Source organism: Stigmatopora nigra, chromosome 13 (genome assembly GCF_051989575.1).
Source record: "Stigmatopora nigra isolate UIUO_SnigA chromosome 13, RoL_Snig_1.1, whole genome shotgun sequence".
Lineage (NCBI taxonomy): Eukaryota > Metazoa > Chordata > Actinopteri > Syngnathiformes > Syngnathidae > Stigmatopora > Stigmatopora nigra.
In genome coordinates this window covers 9,388,306-9,412,100 of record NC_135520.1, presented here as the reverse complement: position 1 = coordinate 9,412,100, position 23,795 = coordinate 9,388,306, and the positions used below count along the sequence as shown (strand labels likewise).

At 39.7% G+C, this 23,795-nt stretch overlaps 1 protein-coding gene and 1 long non-coding RNA gene across 5 annotated transcripts in view; one reads left to right on the top strand and one right to left on the bottom strand.

Moving 5' to 3' along the window:
- The window catches only part of eipr1 (EARP complex and GARP complex interacting protein 1), a 24,949-nt gene extending 11,934 nt beyond the window's left edge, over window positions 1–13,015 (top strand). The window contains exons 7-11 of one of the 4 annotated variants that reach the window (XR_013328263.1): window positions 1,196–1,363; window positions 3,109–3,276; window positions 3,426–3,659; window positions 4,297–4,394; window positions 12,891–13,015. Coding sequence is in view for 2 of the 4 variants with exons in the window: in XM_077730663.1 (XP_077586789.1) it covers window positions 1,196–1,363; window positions 3,109–3,276; window positions 3,426–3,600 (511 nt within the window). In the remaining 2 variants the exon portion in view is untranslated. Of the gene's footprint in view, window positions 1–1,195; window positions 1,364–3,108; window positions 3,277–3,425; window positions 4,255–4,296; window positions 4,586–12,890 lie in introns of those variants that run through there. The other 3 variants (XR_013328262.1, XM_077730663.1, XM_077730662.1) reach the window with 3 other exon arrangements.
- The window catches only part of LOC144206004 (uncharacterized), a 27,841-nt gene continuing 14,865 nt past the window's right edge, over window positions 10,820–23,795 (bottom strand). The window contains exons 2-3 of the long non-coding RNA XR_013328264.1: window positions 23,113–23,283; window positions 10,820–10,981 (exon numbers count right to left, since the gene is read on the bottom strand). This is a non-coding gene — a long non-coding RNA (uncharacterized LOC144206004). The remainder of the gene's footprint in view (window positions 10,982–23,112; window positions 23,284–23,795) is intronic.

The window sequence follows — 23,795 nt, the reverse complement described above, 5'->3', positions numbered from 1 at the left end:
ATGATTTCCCGTATAGAAACTTCTTTCTTTTTCAGAGCCCGGGTTGTCTTCTTTTATTCATCCAGGCTGAATTTAGGGAAGACCTATAGTAGCTTCGGAGGGCATAGACCGTTTAATTAAACTATTTGCTATTTCATATACTGTGCAGAAAGTGAACGAGAATGTTCTTTTGTGGGCGATCAATTGACTGAACGTTTGAAACCAATGACAAAAAACGTAGAAGGACACCGAGTGGAAATTGACGATAATCTTTAGCCTGCACTGACTGGGAGTAAATGCAAAAAAATATAATGCAAGTGCCTTTCACAATGTATTCAGTTTTAGTTTGATAGCATCTGCAATTTATTATTGAAATTGCCTAATGTCATGGTCTTTGAACGGCCAACTGTAAATACGAGAAATTGTTTTTGCAGGAGCCACTGTAAGGTTGTGTGCAAAAAACAGACTTCTTTGTCATTATTTTCTATCTTTTTTATTGTTATGTCACTTGCATTAAGAATTAGAGATGTCCCAGATCCAATCATGTCTTCAGAAACCGCTTGTTATTTTCAGAGGATCAGAATTAGAAAAAACAGATGGAATTTTTCCAAAAATATCTCTTTTTTTTTTTAGTATTATCCTATTGGTTGCCTTTAACGGTAATATATTTCCAAAACTTTTGGACCGGGATCAAATAAATGATTGTTGGCAGCCCTCCCAGTCAAAATGGATTGGACGTCTTTCATTATCACTTAACTTACTTATTCCTTTTAAGAACATAACACATTCATATAGTAAATATATTCGAAAATTGCTTTAAAAAAAGCAAAAGATCCCCAACCTGATTTGTATGTACAGTATAGATGTAGGATAAAATCAGTGTTTGGACAAACAAACAAAATCCGGCACTTGTTATTAACCTCAGACGGAGCTGCAAGTCAAAGTTGCTTCGTTGCCTTTATAATAAAGCAGCACTCGGTGTCAGCTTCTTTATTGAGCTTGGCCTTGGCTGACAGACGCACACTTGGGAATGTCTACGAATCATTCTCTCTCTTTCTCTCTTATTCACTCTTGTTATTGTTCTTTCAAATACACTCGATTTCCACTCTTTTTCCCACTCATTGTATCTCCACAACTTAATAGGCGATTTAAATGTTTCACAACTACCATCTAACCTGAACTTCAGTTTTTAAATGTCTTTCTCTCTGCCCCACAGCCAGATTTACTGTATCGAGAATGCTCATGGCCAGCTGGTGCGTGACCTTGACTTCAACCCAAACAAGCAGTATTATTTGGCGAGCTGTGGAGACGACTGCAAGGTGAAATTCTGGGATGTCCGCAACATCCAGGAGCCCGTCAAAACCCTGGAGGAGCATTCTCATTGGTGTGTATTGTGTGTGTATATGTGTGTGTGTGCGGGGGGCTGTCTGTCTGGGTTGGGGTGTCCCCGGGAATGTGTCCGAAAGGATTTGGTCTGGCTTGAACTGTTTGACTGTCAGTGTTGCCCCTGAGAGGAGTCACAGTGACTCACACCCTTTCCCTCAATGTCCCGTTTGACATGCCTAACAATTTTGATGGACTTCCAAGTAAGATCTGGAAGCCAACATAATCGGGTCTAGTCACATTTGAATCGCAGTTGGAGAGAATTTCATACTTAAGTGATCAAGATAGGTCTTATTTTTCCTATTTATGACCATGGAAAAATACATATCTAAAATCAGGGTGTTTTTGCTGAATTATGGAAAAACGAGTTCCATCAGAAGTTGGTTTGTAGTCAAATGTCCACTGACTTTGGACATACAAAATCCTGCTTAACATACAACTTAAGTTAGCTTTTTTGTAATACTTTGTGTATTTAATTGTGAAGATTTCATATAAATACACCCAACACTTTTGAGACGCTTTCTGCATTTTACTAAAGTCCCAAAACATCTCACTGTGGGTTAGCCAGTAATAAAGTTGTGCAAATCCCACTAGTTCTACACAATTGCATTAGAACTATACATAATTTTCTTTTTAAATGAATTCAAACAAAACCGAAAAGCTTTTACACAGCTAACTAAATTCATTCGATCAATGCATTAATTTTCTGTACCTCACCAATATTTACTTTACTCTTCCTCTACTATCCTTCCATCATTTTCAACTCCATTTTAGTTTAACGGAGCTCGCCCAATGAGCTTTGACATTGCAAATAGTAGGCAATAATTATTTTTGCAGAACATTGGCTTGACAGTATAAATAACCTATAATCTATTACAAATGTCAACAGAGCAAAAAAGAGCAGAATGCTGTGATTCATTGCACAAGTATTTTTCTTCTTTTTTTTTTGCAAAAACCTTGCTGAGGACAATGAAAACTCCTCTGCGCCTCTGTTGATTAGTGTTTGATTTTATTAATGGCTTTATCTCCTAAATAATTGAATGCCCTAAGTACTTCTGGTGCAATAAAATGTAGTTATACGCTAATTACATTTTAAATAGGCAGTTACTCCTTCTGACAGTAAGGGTTTAACCACTCTCGGCCCGATGCGCCTCACTTCTGCTCCAGCTCTATCAAGCTGCAGGCGTTGCCAAGAGCTCAACCTAGTGTACTGCAGGAATGTGTGTGTCTCTGTGTGTGTGAAAGAAAGAGTGAGAGAAATAGAGAGAGAGAAACTCCCAGGAGGAAGATAAACTTGGTTAACATATCCCTCTCTAGATTACTGCAGATTTCATCTACTTCTGATGGGTGATAGGCCTATGTTTGCTTTTGTGCGGGTGGCGGTGTGTATATTCATGTCTGTTGTGCTCTACCACATCTTTTACCCTTTGTGGAAAGGTCTTGTCAATTGTAAATATCTATATAGTGGTGTCCCTACTTATGAAATGAATTTGTTTATAACTTGGATTTTTTTTGTAAGTAGAGTCATATATTTTACATTGAATTTGGGTCTTAAAATACTACACCCTAAATGCTTTAATGGTAAAATGATAGTTATATGAATTTTGTATGAATATATATGCAGAAAATGATTTATTAAGCCATTAAAATGAATAGGAATTGCAAAGACATTTTCAGATAGGATGGAATGGTGAGGCAGACATCTGAAATGTCTACTTAGCAGTCATTTGTGTGTTGTTGTTTTAGGGTGTGGAGCGTCCGTTATAACCATAGCCACGACCAGCTGGTGCTGACGGCGAGCAGTGACAGCCGCCTCATCCTGTCCAACATGGTGTCCATCTCCTCCGAGCCTTTTGGCCATTTGGTGGATGATGAGGATCTCAGTGAGGGGGAGGAAAACCTTCAAGATGAAAAGTAAGAAAATACATCAGAAGAATTTTATGAGCATCTTATTTAAAAAAAACAACTCAATGAAAAGGATAGTATTTATTTTATGCTATTAATGTGTGATATTCAGTGTTGAGAGATTTTTAAGTGTTCAGTTTGGGCTTTCTCATGTGCAGGGGCAAAGAGCCTCTGAAGGACAGTGTGGTGTCCACCTATGAGGAGCATGAAGACAGTGTATATGCAGCTGAATGGTCATCGGCTGATCCGTGGCTTTTTGCCTCACTCAGCTATGATGGCCGTCTCGTCATCAACAGGGTTCCCCGCAATCTCAAATACCAGATCCTCTTGTGAAGGGGGCGTACAGAGGGCTTCTTTAAAAGAAAAAAAGACATCTCCTTGTTGCTAAAACGGTAAATATAATAGTCGACGGTCTGTCTTTAAATGCTGGAAATTAAATTTTCCTCCCGCAACAGTTTTTGATTGTGCAGTTTCACTGTTTCCTTTTCTTTACATGACAGTTTTCTTCACTTCTCTCTCACAGTTAAAATTATGAGAGATCTTATGCCGTCTGGTTAAGTATTTTGTTTTTCTGTAACCGTCATGTTAAAAATAAGGGTGACGGAAGATTCTAATCACTACATGATTGAATATTAACAGTAGTTGGAGGGTCTTGGTGTATATATATGTACATGAAGTACTCTGCTAAAAATTGTATAGTACAATTTGACTTTTTTTAAATGGTTGGAAACTTAGTAGTTCTTTAAAATTTAAAAACATTTATTTATATACCCAGTTTCCTCTCATTTATCTCGCATTTTGTATATTTTCACCATGTCTAATTGAGTAATGAAATGTTTCAATTTTCAAGTACTTTAACCTTCTTTATACAAGCTGTGTAGCACACTGTTTTTGGTCTGAATTGATTTTACTGTGTTTGCTTGGTTCGGGGAAAGGAGGCAATAAATGTGATTGTTTGCTTTAAAAAAAAAATCCCTTAAAAGACTTTGCATGTGCTGAATCTTACACTTCTCATTTTAATGTTGTTAGAGTGCGAGAGATTGGTGATACAGGGAAAGTCCCGACCTTCAGTCATCAATAGGGCAGCTTAATCTGATTCACAATCACGTGTACTGGAAAGACTGCAGGTGGGTGTTGTTTATCATTCTTTTGGGAGGGGTCAATATGTGACCTATGATTATCAGAGTTGATTAGTCTACACTACAATATAATGTACTCCCCTCAGCTGAGATATGCTTTAGTGCTCCCATGAGCCATAAATAATGATAAATATGGCAAATTTGCCAAGGTTAAATGAATCAAGGCAACTGCACCTTCTTTTTCCCTTATGTATATGTATGTATATATGTATATATGTATATATATATATATATATATATATATATATATATATATATATATATATATATATATATATATATATATATATATATATATATATATATATATATATATATATATATATATATATATATATATATATATATATATATATATATATATATATATATATATATATACACACACACATACATATATGTATGTATATATGCCTATATGTATATATACATATATGTATGTATGTCTGTCTGTATGTATGTATGCATATATGCATATATGTATGTATTTATATGTATATATGCATATATTATAGTATTTCTTAGTCATCTTATATAGTTTTATTTGTTTTTTGTCACCGATATTTCTCTCTAACGTGCAATTGTAATTGGCTTTAGCAACACTGGAAATAAAATTAAACTAATTGGAGCTTCATTTAATGATCTATTCATGATTGCGACACTCTGGCTGCGTGTGAGGATAAGTATGGGCTTTCAGGTGATAATTACCATGGTATCTCTTTGACTGATTTGCATGGAGATCTCCTGGAAATGAAGATCGCAATTTAACACGCTTGCTTGCAAAGTGGGTGGACATTCTAGGAGAAGAGAATTGCTAACAGCCACAGATGGGGGAGTTAAGAGGTCTGCAGTGAGCACCCAAGGGAGGTGACAAATGCACCGTTCTTAAGGTGGATCAAGCCGAAGAAGGTCTACAGACTCTTCTGGCTTGATTGCGGGCTTTATGAATTCCACCTCAATTCAAACCGAAGCCTTAAATTCTGGTGCTTTTGTTTATTTATCAAACTAGTATCTGAATACTGAGATTGTTTGGACTCTCTTTGGTAAAGAATAATTATTATTCTACCCACAGCATAGAGGATGGGTGTCAAATATAAGGCTCATGGCCTGGAAGTGGTCTGATCTGTACAATGTTACAGTGCCAGAATTCATCGTGGAAAGAAATATTCCTGAGAAAAACAGTAGCAACATAATAATAATAAAAGATGAATTTAGAGAGGCATTGTGTTGTTTGCCAGAGCTTTTTTTTCTCTTTCACTCTGCAGCCGCCATATAAAACACAGCCTCTTTGCTTTTGATGTTAGCTGGAAGCATGCTTAACACTGACAAGCACCCTGTAGTCAAGGGAAAAGCTTCTGTGTGCCCCTAAGCTACTTATTTATGGCTTTATCGTTTTTGGTGGAAGATAAACAGCATGTGGAAGGGACAAATAGGGTCGGCTGAGCCATCTTTTACAATTTAGTATTGTAGGATTTTTTTTATTTTTTTTACAGGCATTGCTTTTTTTCATGCAGAAAAATGTTTCCTTGATTGACCAACAGAGAAAATTATATTCTTTTAACTCATTGTTGGCGATAGATGTGCAATTCAGCAATCGAATTATTTTAGTAAAAATTGGATTGGACATCTATTGACGTCAGTAGCAGTAATTGAGTTGATTGTATTTAATATTGATATGGCTTTTGGGTTCTTCTGTTGTGTGTTTTGTGACTATTTTGTCACAAGGTTTGTTAATTTAAAAGATGGTGATCAATTTAATTTGAGCTGATTTTTATGTTAGAACATCTATACAATCTTAATTAATATACTACATTACTCCAAACTTCCACACTTCTCCTTGAGCCTAATTAGGCAATAAACAAATCAAGCTTAAATAAAATCCACGCCTTTCTGTCGATGCTTCTATTGCTTCCACATCTAGAAGAAACTCGTTTGTGTTAATAAATCAATTAAGCATCACTGACTCTACGCTTCCATCCGTATTTATTAATGACTTTTTCCCTTTTCGTCAATGATGTATTTTTACAACCGTCACCACCTTCTTGTAAGCGGGCATGCGTGGGTCGTATATATATGAGAGCCATCTCTAGGGGGGTCAAAGAGAACAAAATGGAGGCATTATTACCAGGCGGCATAGATCTCACCGTCTCCTTGCAATGAAGTCATTGTACCTTCATTAATGAGGAAGCAGCATTGTGGGGATCCAGCATTATTTATGGCCCCTGCCATGTATGCACACGTACGTACCCGCTCAAAGGATGTAAAGGCGCTCATTTCTCATGTCTAGTTGGTTAATGTGTGAGAGTCGGCTATAAAGAAAGCAAAGATGGGTTTATGACACCAACGGAAGACCATTCATCCTACAATGTTAGCTTTCTCTTTTCTTGAACAATCCCCTTTTGTAATCAAGTGAAAGAGCCATTACTAGTGTGTTCTTAACCCGTGATATTTGTATTTAATTCCAACTCTCGCGCATGACCCTTACCGAGTTATAATTAAAGTCTGTCAATGAATTCTCTGCAATACCCAGTGACGGTTTGTGGGCGTTTGATGGATGGCGCACAGACCCACAAACAAATTTGTCAATCAAACGGCAGATGAAGGACTCCCCATGAAATCCATTAAAAGCAATTTAGCCGCTATAGCTGAGCTCACAGCTCCATGACCACTCAAATTCCCCAACCCCCAAACCTGTGTCTATTTCTTTATTTAAACTTAATTACAGGGTAGGATTTCAAGTGCTTCCAGTCACAAGTTCATCCTAACTTTTAGCAAGAAAGAAAATGGTGCTTTCATTCGTACCAACACAGTCTTACACCTCCATGCACCATAATTGATGTCCATAAAAAATGTGTTGGGGGACAAAAATCATTTTTTAAACCCAAAATATCCCTCCAGCACCCCTAACACATGACATTTATTTTAATAAATGGAACAATTGACTTTAACAAGATAAGTTAATACATTTTTAGAACCTATGATTGTGAGCGTGAACGATTGTCCATCTACCTGTGCCCACCAATTTAGGCCTGGTGTCCATAGTTAGTTCGGATAGGCTCCGGCACCCCCTTGTAAAGGATAAACGGTTCGGAAAATGAATGAATGACATTGTTATTGGCTCTTCCGTCCATTAGCTCTGCTGATTTTTCCTCACTAATTTACTGTACATTAACGCAATACTGGAGCGAGTGTGTGTGTGTGAGATCATGCGACGATATCGTCCTCCCGTGACCTCTTCCTGTTCCGCTGTCTGGCTGGATACTCTCCCTCTTGCTATCTCTCTCTCTCTTACTCTCTCTCTCTTTTCTCTCTCTCTCTCTCTCTCCCCCTCTCTCTCTCTCCCTCTCTCTCCCTCTGCTCCCTGCTCACTCGCTCACATCAGACATGTCATCCACCGTGTAGCGCTCTGACACTCTCATGGGAGCTGCCTGACCCAGATCTGTCTTCTCCATTGCTGCCTTGACCACACACACACACACACACACACACACACACACACACACATACACACATGCACCTATTTGAACACAGATGCACTTGACATTTGGGTCACTGACAAGACATCAGGTGAGGAAAGAGGAACCCAGGTGACAAGGAGAACCACTGAACCTTTGCTTTGATATTGGCCCCGTGAGCACAACATACGTACACATGGCTCACAGTTTTACCTGTCAAGGCGGGATATTCTCTCACTTGTGTGGCTTCTCCAAAAAAAAAATAATAATAAAAAAAAAAAACCTGTGAAGGCCTCGCTATTCAGAACCGTTCCTGAGCTCAAGGTGTGTTATTTTCTCGCTGGAAGGAGCCCTTGTTCTCTTGGCAAGATCACATGGAACTAGAGCAGCCAATAGGGTAGCTTGCTTAACAATAAAGGGTCTTTGACTGCTTTTGATCATGAAATACATTTTAAAATGACCTTGGAGAACTAATAGTGGAAAATCACACAGGGTTTTTCCTTTTTGTGTTTGGAGAGTCATGATTTTTTTTTTTAATGGGCTAAGCCGCTGTGGTTTAAAGTAATACATTGTCAAGTAGACCACAATGGGCAAGCAAACAAACAGCTCTGTCCTTTCTTATCAAAATCAACCCATGCATTTATGCTATAATAAAATTTGTCCTCAGAAAGTATAAGTATTCTACTACTGAAGGATAAGTAATATGCATTTGTAAAGTTAAGGCCATGGGATTTCATCCTTAGCTACTGTTGAAAGCGCTCCATAAATCGTAGAGCTCCTGCCGCATGGTTCGCCAGCACAATCTTGTGTAAGTAATAGAACCATTCAGGGTTTCTGAGCGACCCGTTTAACCCTTTTGTGCACAAATCGGATTTTTCCTCCCCTTAAATCTTTATATTACATTCATATGGGACAGGTTAGGATAGATCTCAAACTTTTGCCCCCATATTTGACATGCTTTTGTAGTATTAGCCTTGCCTGCACATATAGTCTGTGATAGATTAAAATGAGTGGAATTTGGTAAATAATACAGGCTAGCCATATTTTATCCAGTCATGTGATTTTATTACAATCACTGTATTGATAATTCTGACATGAACATTAATGCTATCATCTAATTAGTTATTTCCTGTACAAAGAAGGAGTTTTGTAATGCAGAAAGTGAGACATATTTGAGAGAAAATGTCTTAAATATTTACTCAAGTCACCTTTTAACCATTCACTCTAATGTGTTTTTAACCAAAGAATTCCCTCTTCTTCTTATCTCCCCATAATTGTGAATATTTACCCATTTCATGTGATAAATATTGGATTGATCATATGAATCCTGACAGTTATCTATTATAATGTATTGCTGCGTTTTCCTTGTTTACATGTCCACCTAAAATGTTCTTTTGTGCTATATATAGAGCCTAATCATTTCAATACGACTGCATAATTCATCACACTTGTTGTTTTCATCACAATGTTTCAGGATTGAATTAATTTTGCTAGCAATGAGCTTCATTCATACTAATGACAGGTGGACACCTATAACAGGGGGAGGGAATGGGGGTCCTTATGTGTCTGGGGCTCTATATGTATGAGTGTGTGTGTGTGCGTATGCTATAATAAGCTCCCTGTCTCCCTCCCTCCAGCCTTCCAGTTCCACTTTTGGTGTGATGTGGGTGGAAAAGGAAGTGACCTATATAGGCTATGCAGCTCTTTTCTCTGCTACAGCTTCCTGCATGTGTGATAAGTGTGCCTATGAATGTGTGTGTATGTGGTGTATGAGAGAGAAGAGATGTGAATAATTCAGAGGATGCCTCAACACAAGCGCCTTCAATAAAACCATCCGCCTTAATGAGTCTTAATGACAGCGACGGCGTGGAGACAATCGGAGTGTGTGTGTGTGTAGGTGTGTGTATGTGTGTGTGGGTGTGTGGGTTGGCCTAGGGAAGCGATTGTATGAATGCTAATGTGTCTGTGTGCAGAAAGCTTTGCTGTGCACGTCTATCCCAGGCACACGGGTGAGTGTTTTGCTCAGGTGCCGAACCGAGCCCAGCCCAGCCCAGCCGCTGCCTTTGCCCCAGGCTCTGTCAAGGTTGCCCGGGGTAATATTACCTGAGACTTTGAAAAGAACATGAAAGCTGACTTCTCAGCAGGGGAGGTGAGAGAGAGAGAAAGAGAGAGAAAGAGAGGGGAAGCCGGATGGGGTGGAGCGAGAGGCAGCCCCATAGCTGCATCCTTCCCTCCCATCCGCTTGTTTCTGGGCTTGAACTCCAAAATGACTTCCTTCCTACTTTTCTTCTGTCTTGACTGAGTCTCAGCCCATTTTCTTCCATCCCCATTGACAGCTTTGTCACCCCAATAATACGTTCTTTCTTTGTCTATATATGTACTTTACTTACTACATTTATTGTGACATATTTCAGACGAAACATTTCATCTTCAATTGCTTTGAATGTGTCTCCTAAGCCACTTAACTGCTTAGCTTTCTCATAGTTTTTAGCCTTGATTTTGAAAATATGATGAAATTCAACTTGACAGTACAAAGGACACATATTGAATATTTTTGTTGTGAAAAAAAAATTACAGTCAAACCTGTTGATTGAAAATCTAATAATTTATCACTTGGAATTAGAATTGGGATTCTTATTTGTGCACGCAAAACCTTGTTATTATGGTTCTAATACCGTCGACTAGGGCTACTGACTATGTTACAGCAATTTAGTATTAAAAAAAAAAAAAACAACCCAACAAGCATTTTTTTAGGTCTATGGGTTGTGGCTCAGCAAAGGCCAATCTATCCAATTTAGTAAAGTAACCATGTGATAGCGTCAAGATCCTTCTTTTAAATTCAACCTTGCGCCAAACTGTAAGAGGTACAGAATATTGCAGAAAAGTTGTTGAGCTGGCTGCTTTGGGGCAACTTGGCCAAAGTCATCCATCACGGAGAGCTAGTCTACCCACCTTTAGTGTCGCAGCTGTTTGGGCTGGGCCACCGGTGGCCCCTACATCTGCTGCTGGCTCAGTGTCGTCGGGGTCATCTGTGACTGCGTAAAACACACCCGCCAGTGTGGCCGTGTCGCTGCGTCGCCGGCAGATGGACCGAGATACGCCACGCTTCAGGTCAGAGGCCTGTAAGACACATTTGGAGTGGAAATGAGTTTGAGATTGAAAATGATTTCATATCTTTTTGCTGCTCAACCTACATGGAAGGAAAAGAAGCTGATGGTCGGCAGTAGGGAAAAGGAAACTCTTCTTATTGGCTTGATTTTGCTTCTCAAGAGCTTCGAGAAATCAAAGAATGCACACATATAGAGCTCTTAAGGCTTTTTTTAATAGACCTTGGATCAATTCTATGAAAGAATATAGAAATGGAAAATTATTCCAAAATTAAAGTAATCCGTTACGCTTTTTATGTTAAGTTTGGAATAAAATGTAATTTTCTGTCTATAGATACACGCCCATGGTGGATTCATTTAATTAATCAGCTCTGAGATTTAAAAAATAACTATTAAGAACAATGAGAACTGATACCTATTTTCTAGTATATACTATATACAAATTTCATTCTGTTCTGTCAAGAAATAATGGAAGGGTAGCAATTTTAGCTTTTGTACTCACTAAAATGAATTACAACAAAGAACTGAATTACAACAAAAGCGTGTGAGACCTTGAGACCTCCCACCAAGTGCTCTGAAAAATATGATACATTACTTAGTATTTCAAAAAGGAAAAAAATGTTATGTGTTTTGTCAGTCTCAAATTTCCATTCACCAGTGGACAGAGGTTGTGAAGGGAGTTAGTTTTTCAAATTTCATTGTAAAATGTGTGAGCATCTGAATACTTAACCTTCTTAAAGTGATTTATTGCTGAACTTGTATACAGAAAAGATATTGATCTCCGTGGCGCTCTCAGTAGCCGTTTATGGGGACAATAAACACTTATAAATGTCATCAGACTGAACACACACAAGCTGGTTAGCGTCTCATGATTAGTGGATCTTCGAGTTATTTATGACTTTCTGTTTTGCTTATTAAAAGTCAACATGGAGGTGATAGCAGTCGTAAATAAGGTTGACATCCCTACTTAAGTGCGTACAGCACATATAACACCTTTTTGCTTGATTACATTGATAATGATTATATTTTAAACTTTTCTTTTGTTAATTTTGCTCAAATTAGACTTTGATCAGATGTGGTTGTTGACTTTTTTGACCCTAATAAGACTTCACCCTCTCAGAAACTATAAACCAGAAAAGTGGAAAATAAAATCAATGGATGGATAGACACTAGTTGCATGGGTAAAAGAAAAAAATAAAGTTGTTTTAGTTGCAGCAAATTAAAGGCAAGCATTGAGTTCATTTGCGACAGACCTTTATTGTTCGACCTAAGGTGAGCGTGGTGACAAATTGTGGCCCTCATTGCTTTTGTCAAGTGGGAAGTCAGTACCACACAAAGGAACATTTGAAGTCAGTTTTGGTAGCATAATGTGCTGGCTAAAGGAGTTGTAGTTCATTGTATCGAGTGTTAGAAGAAAGCCTCAAAGATGGCACTGATTTTCTTTGTCCTGCTTTCAAACACATTATCTTACCGCTGCCCACGTCTTTTCCACGCCACGTTATTGAGCCTGCTTACCCCTTCAGTTTTTTAATGTCATGTCGCTGTCAGACAGCAGCAAATGGAGTGCACTGACCAGCACTGAGTGGCAGAAGATGATCAGAAGTCTTTTACAAATGTAAAGTGATCAGATTAGGAGAAAGACATGTACCTTTACTACTCCTACTACTACTACTAGACGCCATATTTCACGGTGTGTATAAAACATGTGAGCCAAAATAAATAAATACATGAGGGGGCTATTAATATTTAAAGCCATTTTCAGACAAAATGCTGCCGCCATTAACTAACTATCTGGTTCAATTTGTTAACGATATAAGCGGAAGGCTTTACATGAGCATACAATTATCAATAGCAGTGTTATAGTTGTATTCAGTTCATTTTTCTTCTTTCAGTATTTGACTGTTTTTGTTCCTTTTTCACAGGCAATAATTGATAGGTCTTGCCTGGCAATTCTGACTGTTATATCACGCCGTGATGGAACATCAGTTGATAAAGACACATCACATCAACACCAATGGCACTCTAATAAAGGCCGAAATCATACGCTGAAAAATCTCAGGTAAGAAAACAACCTAAAAATCATTGAGGGGAAAATAGAACAAAAAACTGTTATGGATGACAGATGACTTGAGTAAAAAGTGTTCTACTGTTCTATAAAAAATATATTAACGAATTTAACAAATGAAAATATAATGTGTTGACTAGCCAGAGTGAGTCTATGCTCACCTTAGCTGGAATTGATTCCTGTCTGCTATTATGTAGGAACAGACAAAAATATGACAATCCACTGCATTCCAATATATAGTAGCTCCTGCTGCATAGGGTGGTCTCTAGGATACTATATTCCCTTGCTGTAGAATTCCATTAGCCGCTTGTCCGCCTGCTGCTAAAGGTGGCATCCATTTGCAGATTTTATCATAGACCAAGTGTTACCCTGCATTTGTCAAAGTATATCCACGCACAAGCACACACGTCCACTGAATCTAGACCAGCCCATAACGATGCGCCATGTTCGGATGGTGCAGAATTTGTCTCTTGGCGGGATGACCAGGTGGCTGAAGAACAGAAGGCTAATGGTCTAATCACACTAATGTCTTCTATACCGTGTACGTAGGAACCAGCCACAGTCCGTATAACAGTAACGACATATAGTCACTGCTGCTCTCTGTGATTGCAGCCCAGAGAAGCAAACACAGTCTCAAAATCAACTTATTCTACAAAGTAATTTCATTTTCTGTAGAAACAATTCAAAGTGTGGATAATTATGCAACCATGTGGATGTCAAAGTAAATAAAATGGTCCCATATCTGGGTGTATTTCAATAGAATCCAAGTTCTCTGTAAAACTCCCTGTTTGAATCTCAAACAAACTTTGACTACAAATACAAAAATGTCTGAAGTCAATCTCTGGGGTGAAAATGTCAGAAGCAATCAGACAGGAAATCACAAGGGCTCTCAATTCAGGGCATGGTACAATAACCTGTGGGATTCTGCAGAACCACATAGGTGGGATGTATGTCCCACTGTGACGTTATCAGCCGCTTGTGAATATACGCAAGTGAAACCTTTGTTTTTCATTTTTTTTCTCTCTAAACAAATAGTTTGAAGTATTATGAGTTTGTATTTTTTTCTGAATAAGGACACGACAAGCTCATTAGACAGAATTTTATCCTCTTTGACAACAGTGCTTCATTTCGAAAGGAAATCGGAAGTTTTATTTGCTATCAATACTAAACCTCGATCTGGAAAAAAACAGACATTTATATCAAGCCTACAATGACATTGGCCACATCGTAGATGTTTCCGCAGGCGGTGATATTTCTCAGATGGATTAGCAAGCTTGAGAATACACGTTGTGAACACAGTCTTACTGTGTAGTAGCTGCGGGGGGTGTAATCTAGCCTTTCGAATTACAAATCGTTGTTTTGTGATCAACAATACAGACGAACCTTGTGCTGTGATTAGAATTGAGATGGATAAGGCACGGTTCCCTCATAGCGACAACTCTTGAACGACCAAACCAGTCCATATTGGTGGGAAGCCCAGCTGTGTGTGTCAATAGCCATAATAATACGTGGATAATGGCAGGCCTGTAGTTTTTCGTTATCGCAACTGGTTGAAGAGACTTGTAAGGCTGAGACACACTTCAGCCAGCTCTATATGGGATTCGGTCGAGGCTTTATAAAAGAAGTTATGGTGCCCACTGTGGATTTGGCTGAGTATATGTTGTCATTTTGTCGAGCATTTCTGTATAAGACATGAGGCTGGGCACATTTACTCCTTCCAAATTTCATGGAATTGTCAGAACTGCGAGTCTTCTCTTTCTCCAGTGTTTGACAGATCTCTGAAATGTTCATGTTTGGCCTGCAAGTTTTTTAGTGTTGGGAGAATGAAGCACACTGTCTCACTTTATTGTAGACTAATTCAACATGGTTTCGCTTATGGAGGTATAATTATCGACCCCTACAAAGCAGGTCACCGTTAACACCCATTATCCCGCTATGTCCTTGTAAACAGCGAAAACATTATTTGATAACATTATGTAGCATTCACTGCTGTATCAACAATGGTCATTCTGGGGCTATTAAATCAGTGTCTAATGGTCCAGATGTCACTACGACCTACATACAGCATTGTCCATAGTGTCAGGATGTGAATTATTGCATGGAGACACAACAAAAGCCCCCCTTCCATTGACTCTGACGATGATTGTGTGCGGTAAACATCACATTGCAGACTCCAAATCAATTCATCTCTAGTCGACAATAGTGGCAAATGAATGTTCATTCAAAGTCGGCCTCCCCCTTCGAATGAATTGGACGTCTATCGCTGCCAATGAGTTAAACAGATGAACCTGTCTCTCTGGTAGTCAGCTTTATATGTAGCAACCTCCTGTGTTTACTCTTTTTATGTTGTCCTCATGTAGCCCCTCCTTCCATTGTGGAAATGATCCCCCTACAGGCTTACATCATTCCATATGTGAACAATAGAAAGGTATGGCGGTGCTGAATGCCAATTTTCGGCATCCCAGCTGTTGCGTGCCCAGGAAACCAACGAGTTAACACAAATAACGGCATCGGACCCGTTCGGAAACAACCGCCATCTGCGCAAGGGATCATAGAAAAGACCTAGAGCGTTCACCTGAATACAAATTAGCGCAGGATTATTCGTAGAGAGCATGGCGTCACGTCAATGAGTCACGATTTATAATGAGTCGGACGGCAAAGAAAGCTAACCACCATGCACGCAAGCCGAGCTCGCCAGCGGGAGACGGCGTTCTACATATTCACAAGCACGCGTATGTGAATAAGCCGCAACACGTGTCTGTCGCAGTCACTGCGGGAAACTGCGGCAGAATCAAGTCAGGGTTGGGATTTAATTGTTTAATGCCAACGTGACAGACAGGGAAGCATTGAAAAGTGTGGCCTTGACACACACACACACACAGACACACACATACACAACACAAACACAACAAACACACACCTCCCTTGAGCCCTTCCGGCTATGACAGAGACTCTATGGGACTGAGAGAGTCTATTACCGGGACTGCAGACGGCCCTGAGGTACACATATGGGAGGAAGATAACGCACTGAGGTGGCAGAGGAGCGTGGCGCACACATTACAGCGATGTGTATGTGCATTATAATTATAATCACTGAAACTCACAATGTGTGTGTGTATATGCAAGTGTGCCAGTATGCAGTAAAAGTGGGTAACAATGGAATTTCTTCTCATCTATCACAGCCAATAGCTGTCCAGGCTATTCGAGTGATGATAATAGAATTTCTGTCAATTTGTAGTATTGCTAAAAAAGTATAGTAGGATTGGTGTCAAATATATGGCCCGTGGGGTTGTTCTGTCTGACAGACATTTTGTAGCTCATTAATATTTTACATTCTGAATCAAATGCTTTTGCATGTGCATCCTAAAACCTGAATTGTATTGTTTTTCTTGAGCTGAGTGCATTCACTATTGCAATTTGACCTTAAGTGACCTAAAAGGACAAGGAAGGGACCAATATGAACTCTGACCCGACTTGACAGTTATAGATGTCCAATTCACTTAAATAGCTGTAGATGCTCAGCTTTCAGTGCCATTGATGGCACTAGACGTCCAATTATTTTGGTTACAATCCATCATTCATTTATTTTCAACATCATTTATGGTGGAATGGATTGCATGCTGCCCACACCCAACCAAGTCAGGCAAAAAGAACCACTGCACCAGCAATTGGCCCACACAGTGCATGTTAAAAGGATTATTTTTTTCCCAATAGCTCGTAAAAACACATGCACTGTGATTGATTATCACATAAGAATAACCATTACATGCTTTAATCAACATTCTCTATGCATCTTCTACCACTAATGTATCCAGCCGCACCCAGTGTGGCTTCCACTTGCGAAGCCATTACGCAAAATGACTTGCACGGCTCCCGACGGCTCTGAACATGCCATGCATTCCACTTTCTGGCCTCCACGGTAGCCGCGGCAGATGAACTTAGCCAACAATTTCAGGATCAATCTCATCACTTAGCCAATTAGACAATAAGGAGACAGATGCCCATTAGGAACCAATCGAGAGTCGGAGCCACGGACTGATGCGGGCCGTCTGTTTCTACCCACCGAGGCTGCCTTGTTGTTGGGCGCACGACGTCCTGGTTTTTTTTAGATGGACAGGAGGATGATGACAGCTTGTAGAAATGTTGTAAACATGATGAAAAGTGTATCATGTGGACTGAGACAAACAGACACTGGCATTAATGACAAAGATTAAAAGCAAGTGACCAGTTGTCTTAAGTCTGACAGGCCTTTTACACTATGGACAGTTTAAGTGGGTGATTAAATTTGGATTGTCAATTTGAATTTGTTTTTTTTTTGAAGCACTGCAACATTATGCCAGGACTGCAATTGAATGCCATTAGAACATTGTACCTAATGAAGGGATGGGTTGACTGAAGAGCCATGTGATGGCAGCAACCAAATCAAATCATGGCCATATTTTTTAATTTAAGAAGCACTTTTGGTTGGAACATATATTTGTGTATATCAGAAAAATCAGAAAACAAATGCATAAAGTCTAGGCTATATTTCTGTATCTGAAAAACACATCTAGATCGCAAACTTAGTGCGTTATGTTTCTCTCAAAAACCAAGAACCATTTTTTTACAAGGATAACCGGATATTTTACACAAATAAAAAACAACAACACAGTTGTGTTGTCAAATATTGTAAATTTATTTTTTTAACTCGTATACGTATCAGCATAACGATAGATAATCATTTTTTGATCCTATCAGAGCGCCCTACCCCTAGCAGTGATGATGAGAACGCTTGATGCTGCATTTTCATTCACTTTCCCTCTGCACCCAACCATTTCTCCCCTTCAAAATAATGTCACGCTCCTCCCCTTTTCATTTCAGCTGCAGAGGGTAGATGCGACCAGACCGAGGGAACGGGGGGAAACTGTCTATCAGAGGCGGGCCAAGTCGGGACACGGCCCATAAGGAGCCTCGCTAGTTATTACCCGCGCTACCCGGGCCCATTTTATCTTCATCAATTCTTAAACTCATAAGACTCCCCGCCTCTCTCCTTTTCCAAATTGTACCATCGATCAAGCAAGTCACCCCTACTCCTTCCTATTCTCCCTCTCTCCCCAATTTCTCGCTCCTTCTCTAGTTAGTCTTTGCTGACTACAAAACAAGCCGAGCAGACAGGTTTGGTCGATTCTCCAAATTCTCCAAAGGAACGTGATTGCAGTGCCCCTCTATAATACTCATTTTTTTTTCCTCCTCCCTCATCTTTGCTTCTGTGCAACTCCCACCTCTACTAATGGCTAGATTACACCGCTTGCAGGTACGCGATATTGGCTGTGTTCACTACGTCGTAGGTATTCTCAAGCATGCTAATTCATCTGACAAATTTCACCGCCTGCAGTCAGCGTAGGATTGATAGAAAAGTCCATCCAGAGCAACATAGTTTGCCCATACTTTGCATTTTCATGAACAGATAAAATATTGGTTTCGTTTTTTTATGAGCTTGTCATACAAACTCATACAATATCATTTACTTAGTGATAAAAAGAAAGAAAAACATCCTTATGCTTAGCCCTATTTACATGGCTGATAAAGTCGACACCGCAGGACATACAATACAGCTATGTTTCTGTGGAAGTGCCACATTATTGCGCTTAGATTGGCATGTTTTTGTGATTTCCGACTTTTTGCTTGATTTCTACAGACATCCACAAACGGTAGAGATTGACCCAAGTCGTTTGCCTAGCTTCTCCCGTTATGAATTCTGGGTTATTCCCTCAATCGCCACAGCTCTGCCGGTCCTGTCTTTCTTTCCTGGTATCTCTGAGCAGTTCTTTTCTCTTTCTCTTCCTTTTCCCTCCATCTCAGTAATTATGTGTAGAGACAAAGGCCTCTCATTCTCCCTCCTCCCACTCAGAGCTGTCAGGACTGGTGTAGGAGAGAGTTAATTTCACACCCGCTGCATGCTTTAATTAAAAAAGGGTGAGGCAGGGGAGGGGGGCGCGGGAAAACAAGGAAGGGAACATGCACACATCATACAGAAAGCAGGACCTGGTGGCAAAGAGCAGCCGTTGCGAAGGTGCTGGTGCACAGCGCCTACAGGTATGCGCGTGTAGTTGTGTGCCAGGTGTGTGGTTGGCAATTTAAGACGTGCGGGGGCGTGCACGCCAACACGTGCAGAGTTCGCATCTTCGTTCTTCAGGTGGATGACATGCAGGGAGCGTCCCTTAACAGCAACACGCAGCTGTATTTTTTGCCAGGGGCTTTAACGAGGAATCAATAGGATCATAATGGTTGTGAGGAGCAGTCTTTCTTGCTCATACACCAGTAGAATGGATTCCATCCCCATTGGCAAATACACGCTAGCCTACAACAGTTATTTCACGCATATTCAGACAATGCCCAGAAAGTACGGGTGCAACCTTGGTTGGCGAATTGCTAAGCAAATACTGGCTCCAACGTGTCCCCGTTTAACGCATTTGCTTATAGAATTTCTTAAGTTTTTGAGAAACGATTGTATGGTTAATGGGAAAGACCATAAAATCGGATAATTTATCATTCGCAGTCAATGATCCACCGGGCGAGACGCGATCCCAATGAGACATGCACGTTAAGTCTGCAAGGTCAACCTTCTAGACACTGTGACGGTTCCCTAACCATGCTGTTCCAGGCTAGATAGCCTAAGACTTTCAGTATGTTTTAGCCAATTACAGTCAGATCCGTACATAGTAGGACACCGGAACAATTGACCTTCCGTCCCCAAAACAACATATGACCGAAGTGGTATTTACTGTCATAGAATATTACATCTTACCAGGATGATATAGCTATACTCTGAAAGTGTAGGTTTTTTGTTAGTTAGGTTTCAGCTTTCACAGCTTCTGTTGATTATTCTTCTGCACTGTGTACTCTACAGATAGGCTACAAATGACCTTTGTTTAACGTGAAGATGTGGACATATGGAACATGATGTAAACACATAACTTTGCCTACTCACTTTGCTCTGAGGACAGAGGCGAACCGTTTATGATTGCAGCGTAGGGACACCGTGTTCTTTAAACCGCTCTTTTACATGCAAATAGTGCTGGCTGAGCAGCATACATTTATGAAATGTCAGCTGCTCCTTTCAAACCATTGGCACTCATGGAAGATGGGGAATGTATAATGGGACCCTGACATGTAATAAAAACATGCCAGGAAAGAAGTGTGTTGTGACACAAATTAATGAGATGACGGCTAATTATCTTCCGTAAATATAGAATGAATCATTTCACATGTGCTGCAGTCATTGGTCATGTGTATGCTTCCAAGTAAACAAAATGGCAAAAAAGGGGTAAAAGTATGTGGCAATTTTAAAGTTACTGCTTATCCCGAGGACAGGGAATGTCCTAAAACCCCAGTGATTGGAAACAATGGGAAAACAAGTATCCTGCGTCAATTTAAGAAAGAAATGACCTGTTAAACAAAGTGTATTAATGTTTTGTAACTTGGATTTTTCTCCAGCAAGCTTTATGAAGAGCTAAAACTGTGACTAAGAGTAACTTGAATATTTCACGTGCAGAGGTACCCTTGTAAAACCTTAGTATACCATTTTGAAGGCCATCCAATCATTGTTGTGGAAAATCCCTCCCCAAAATTGATAAGAATCAAATTGAGCTCTTCTCATCAGTTCGACTAGAGAACCCGACATCACACGCATCATTAATACATGTGCCACTGTGGAAATCTGCTTCACGCGCCAAAAACAGCTGTAGCCTCCCACGCCTCACCTACAATCCCACAATAGAGGCAGCCAGAAGATGTTGAAATAAGCTAAAGCAGAGCCACGCTGCTTCCAATTAGCAGTCTGTTGTTTCACACTGTAGGCGACAGAGCTTGTTATGCGAAGCATGGAGAGAGAGTCTGAAGAGCTCGGCTTTGCCGCTCCCTACCGTGCAATCAAGCCTCTATGACTCTTTGGTAGTCGCCATGCGCTGATTGCTGCATTCATCCACCGTCAGCGTCACTCCGTGTGGCGTGGCTGTATCACATTTGTATGGAGAAGTCAGAGAAACCTGTGGAGGCAGGTAGAAAATGGCCCGACGTGAGGGCTTCTGTCTCGCCATTCCTTGCATCCCTAAGTAGCTCTGATCAACCCAGCGGCGAGACGTCAGATCAAGGCAAATAATCATCATTTTCTCGTGCAATCATAATTTAGACTATGAGTGTGCTAATGCAGAGTTATAAGCGGCAATTATGCGCCTTGATTAAAACCTAGACAATTGCAATGAAGGATTCAATTACATGGCGGAGACACAGACGCTGTGTTTGCTACTCTTACTGCACTCTGGACCGAGCGTTTTACAGAAAGCTGGCTGATTGTCTGATAATTGGATTGGGGTGGGTCCGATTGTTCTACAGGCGCAATCTTATTTAGCTTTTGCAAAACCTGCCGTCAACTCAAACACTGTTTAATCTTCTTTACTCGTAATCTAAGTGGGATATTTCATTGGAATGAATTGCTCAATTGTATTGTGAGATAAATGCCTTGCGATATATACGATGAATCATTCAAAGATTGATATGGATATGATGCATTCATTAAGCATCTGCCTAAATGGAACGTAGAAATGACTACAAAATTGTACTTTGACAGTGATTTTTATTGAAACCGTCCATATTTGACTTTTAATAGTGACTAAATGAACATTTTATTAATAATTATTGCAGTTATTGGAGTGAAACACAATTTTAATCTTTTTTAAGACCTACAATTCTCATTTCGGATCAGAAAATGAATGGATTTATAGTTAAAATGAACAATTTAAGCATGTTTCCCAAATAGTAAAACTACAGCTAAGGATTTCATCCCATATAAAATGCAGCTCTGATTTCACCAACATCATTACTAAATACATCACTGAAATATTATCACTGTCACGCTATCTTGTCAGCAAACCTTATTGCCAACACTTCCTCCATTTCAAGTGGAGAACCTATAAATTGAATTGTAATTGATGCAATGTAAGCCCTGTGTACCCATTATCATTCTCTGTTTTCATTTATTTCATGCGTTTGCATCTGTACAATTGATTTAAGACAGCTATTACACACGCACAAGAGTTTTTTTCCCCACAAATAAATGGTTAGTATGGCTTTTAATTTGTCTGTTTTTGCTCTCCTCTTCTCACTTAACAGTCAGGGTTGTGAAAGGAGGAGAATAAATAAATGGCGAGAAAGCCGACGCCTCAAGGCAAAGGGGAAGAGGGAGCGGCGGGGATGTCCATGGGCTTAATGCACCCTGAATGCTCGGGGACATTACTGATGCGAGCGGGTTACTCCAAATCGCGGGATGGTAGGACCCCTGGAAGACCTAATGGCTCATTGAAAGGGGTCAAAGGGGATGCGCTTTGCTTCATTTAGCGGCCGACTCATGATGGATGAATGGAGGGAGGCAGGGAGGTGTTGGGGGGGAGGTATGGGGGGGACTATGGCATCCTGCAGTGACTGTAGGGAGCAGGGTTCCACCTGGGGGACCTCCTCTCTGCGATATGAGCAGTTGTAATGGGCGCTAATGGGAACAGACACAAGCAAAGTCAAAGGTGAATAATGTGTTTTAAGTCAAAACTCCCTTGTGCTTTCTGGCTTGCAATGAATTTGCTTTCATGAGGTGTTATGTCAACAGGAATAAAAGAGGGAAATTGTATGAAATGCTTTGAAATGTAAGTGTATTTTGAAATAGAATATAAGGCTTTGCAAATCTTAGTGGTTGTGAATGTAGAGTTGGTAGCAGTTTGTTTCTCTAAGCAGGTTTCCTTCAATTGTAAATGTAGTTATTGTAGATTTAATGGCAATCTGATGGGAAATTGGAAATACCTAGGGATGCTCTTTACCAGGTCCTACATTCTAAACTCTACTTTAATTAAAATACTGAAAAACTGCTGTATCTATCATGGATTAATTATTGGACTTGAATCTGTAGCAAAAAACAAAACAATCCATGGTATAACTTGCACCATGTTGAATCAAAGCCAACAAAAATATGCTTTGGTGAATGTTCTAACTGATAACCTGGCAAGTGAGTGTTTTTTTTCCCCATTACAAGGACTTGAGACAGAATCACTCACCCAAATAATGAAGACGTTCCACTGCCAAGAAAAGTCATTTGTGCATTTTCGGGTTTCTGGGCTGAAAAGACCAGGAGAGCGATTGCGCGCTTGGCTTAGTGAGGAAAGAGAATTCTCGGCGATGCAGGGAGGGTTGGTTGGTTGTGTGGGAGGAGGCAGCGAGGCAAGCTCCTAGGAGATGTGGGCAGGGTCAAAGGTCATTATTGACTGAATGAATTTTTAAAGAGGGCCCTCGTCTGAGGGTGGAAGGGAGCAACTCTGCCTGTCACACCGTGTGTGCGTGCGTGCGCAAAGTCATACCAAATTCTCTCACATCTTTTTGGTCCTCATTTAGCTTCTCGCGTGCATTGAGAAAATATTTCAAACCTGCACAAAAACAATCTACTACTACATAATTAGTTGCAGTAATGAAAGCTATAGGTGGCTTAAAATAATGTCGCTATCAATACTGTAATGCACAGCAATATATATATGTATATATGTATATATATATATATATATATATATATATATATATATATATATATATATATATATATATATATATATATATATATATATATATATATATATATATATATATATATATATATATATATATATATATATATATATATATATATATATATATATTCTGACATTAGCCAAATTAAGATATTTTTTAGTTTTTGACTGTGTAACTT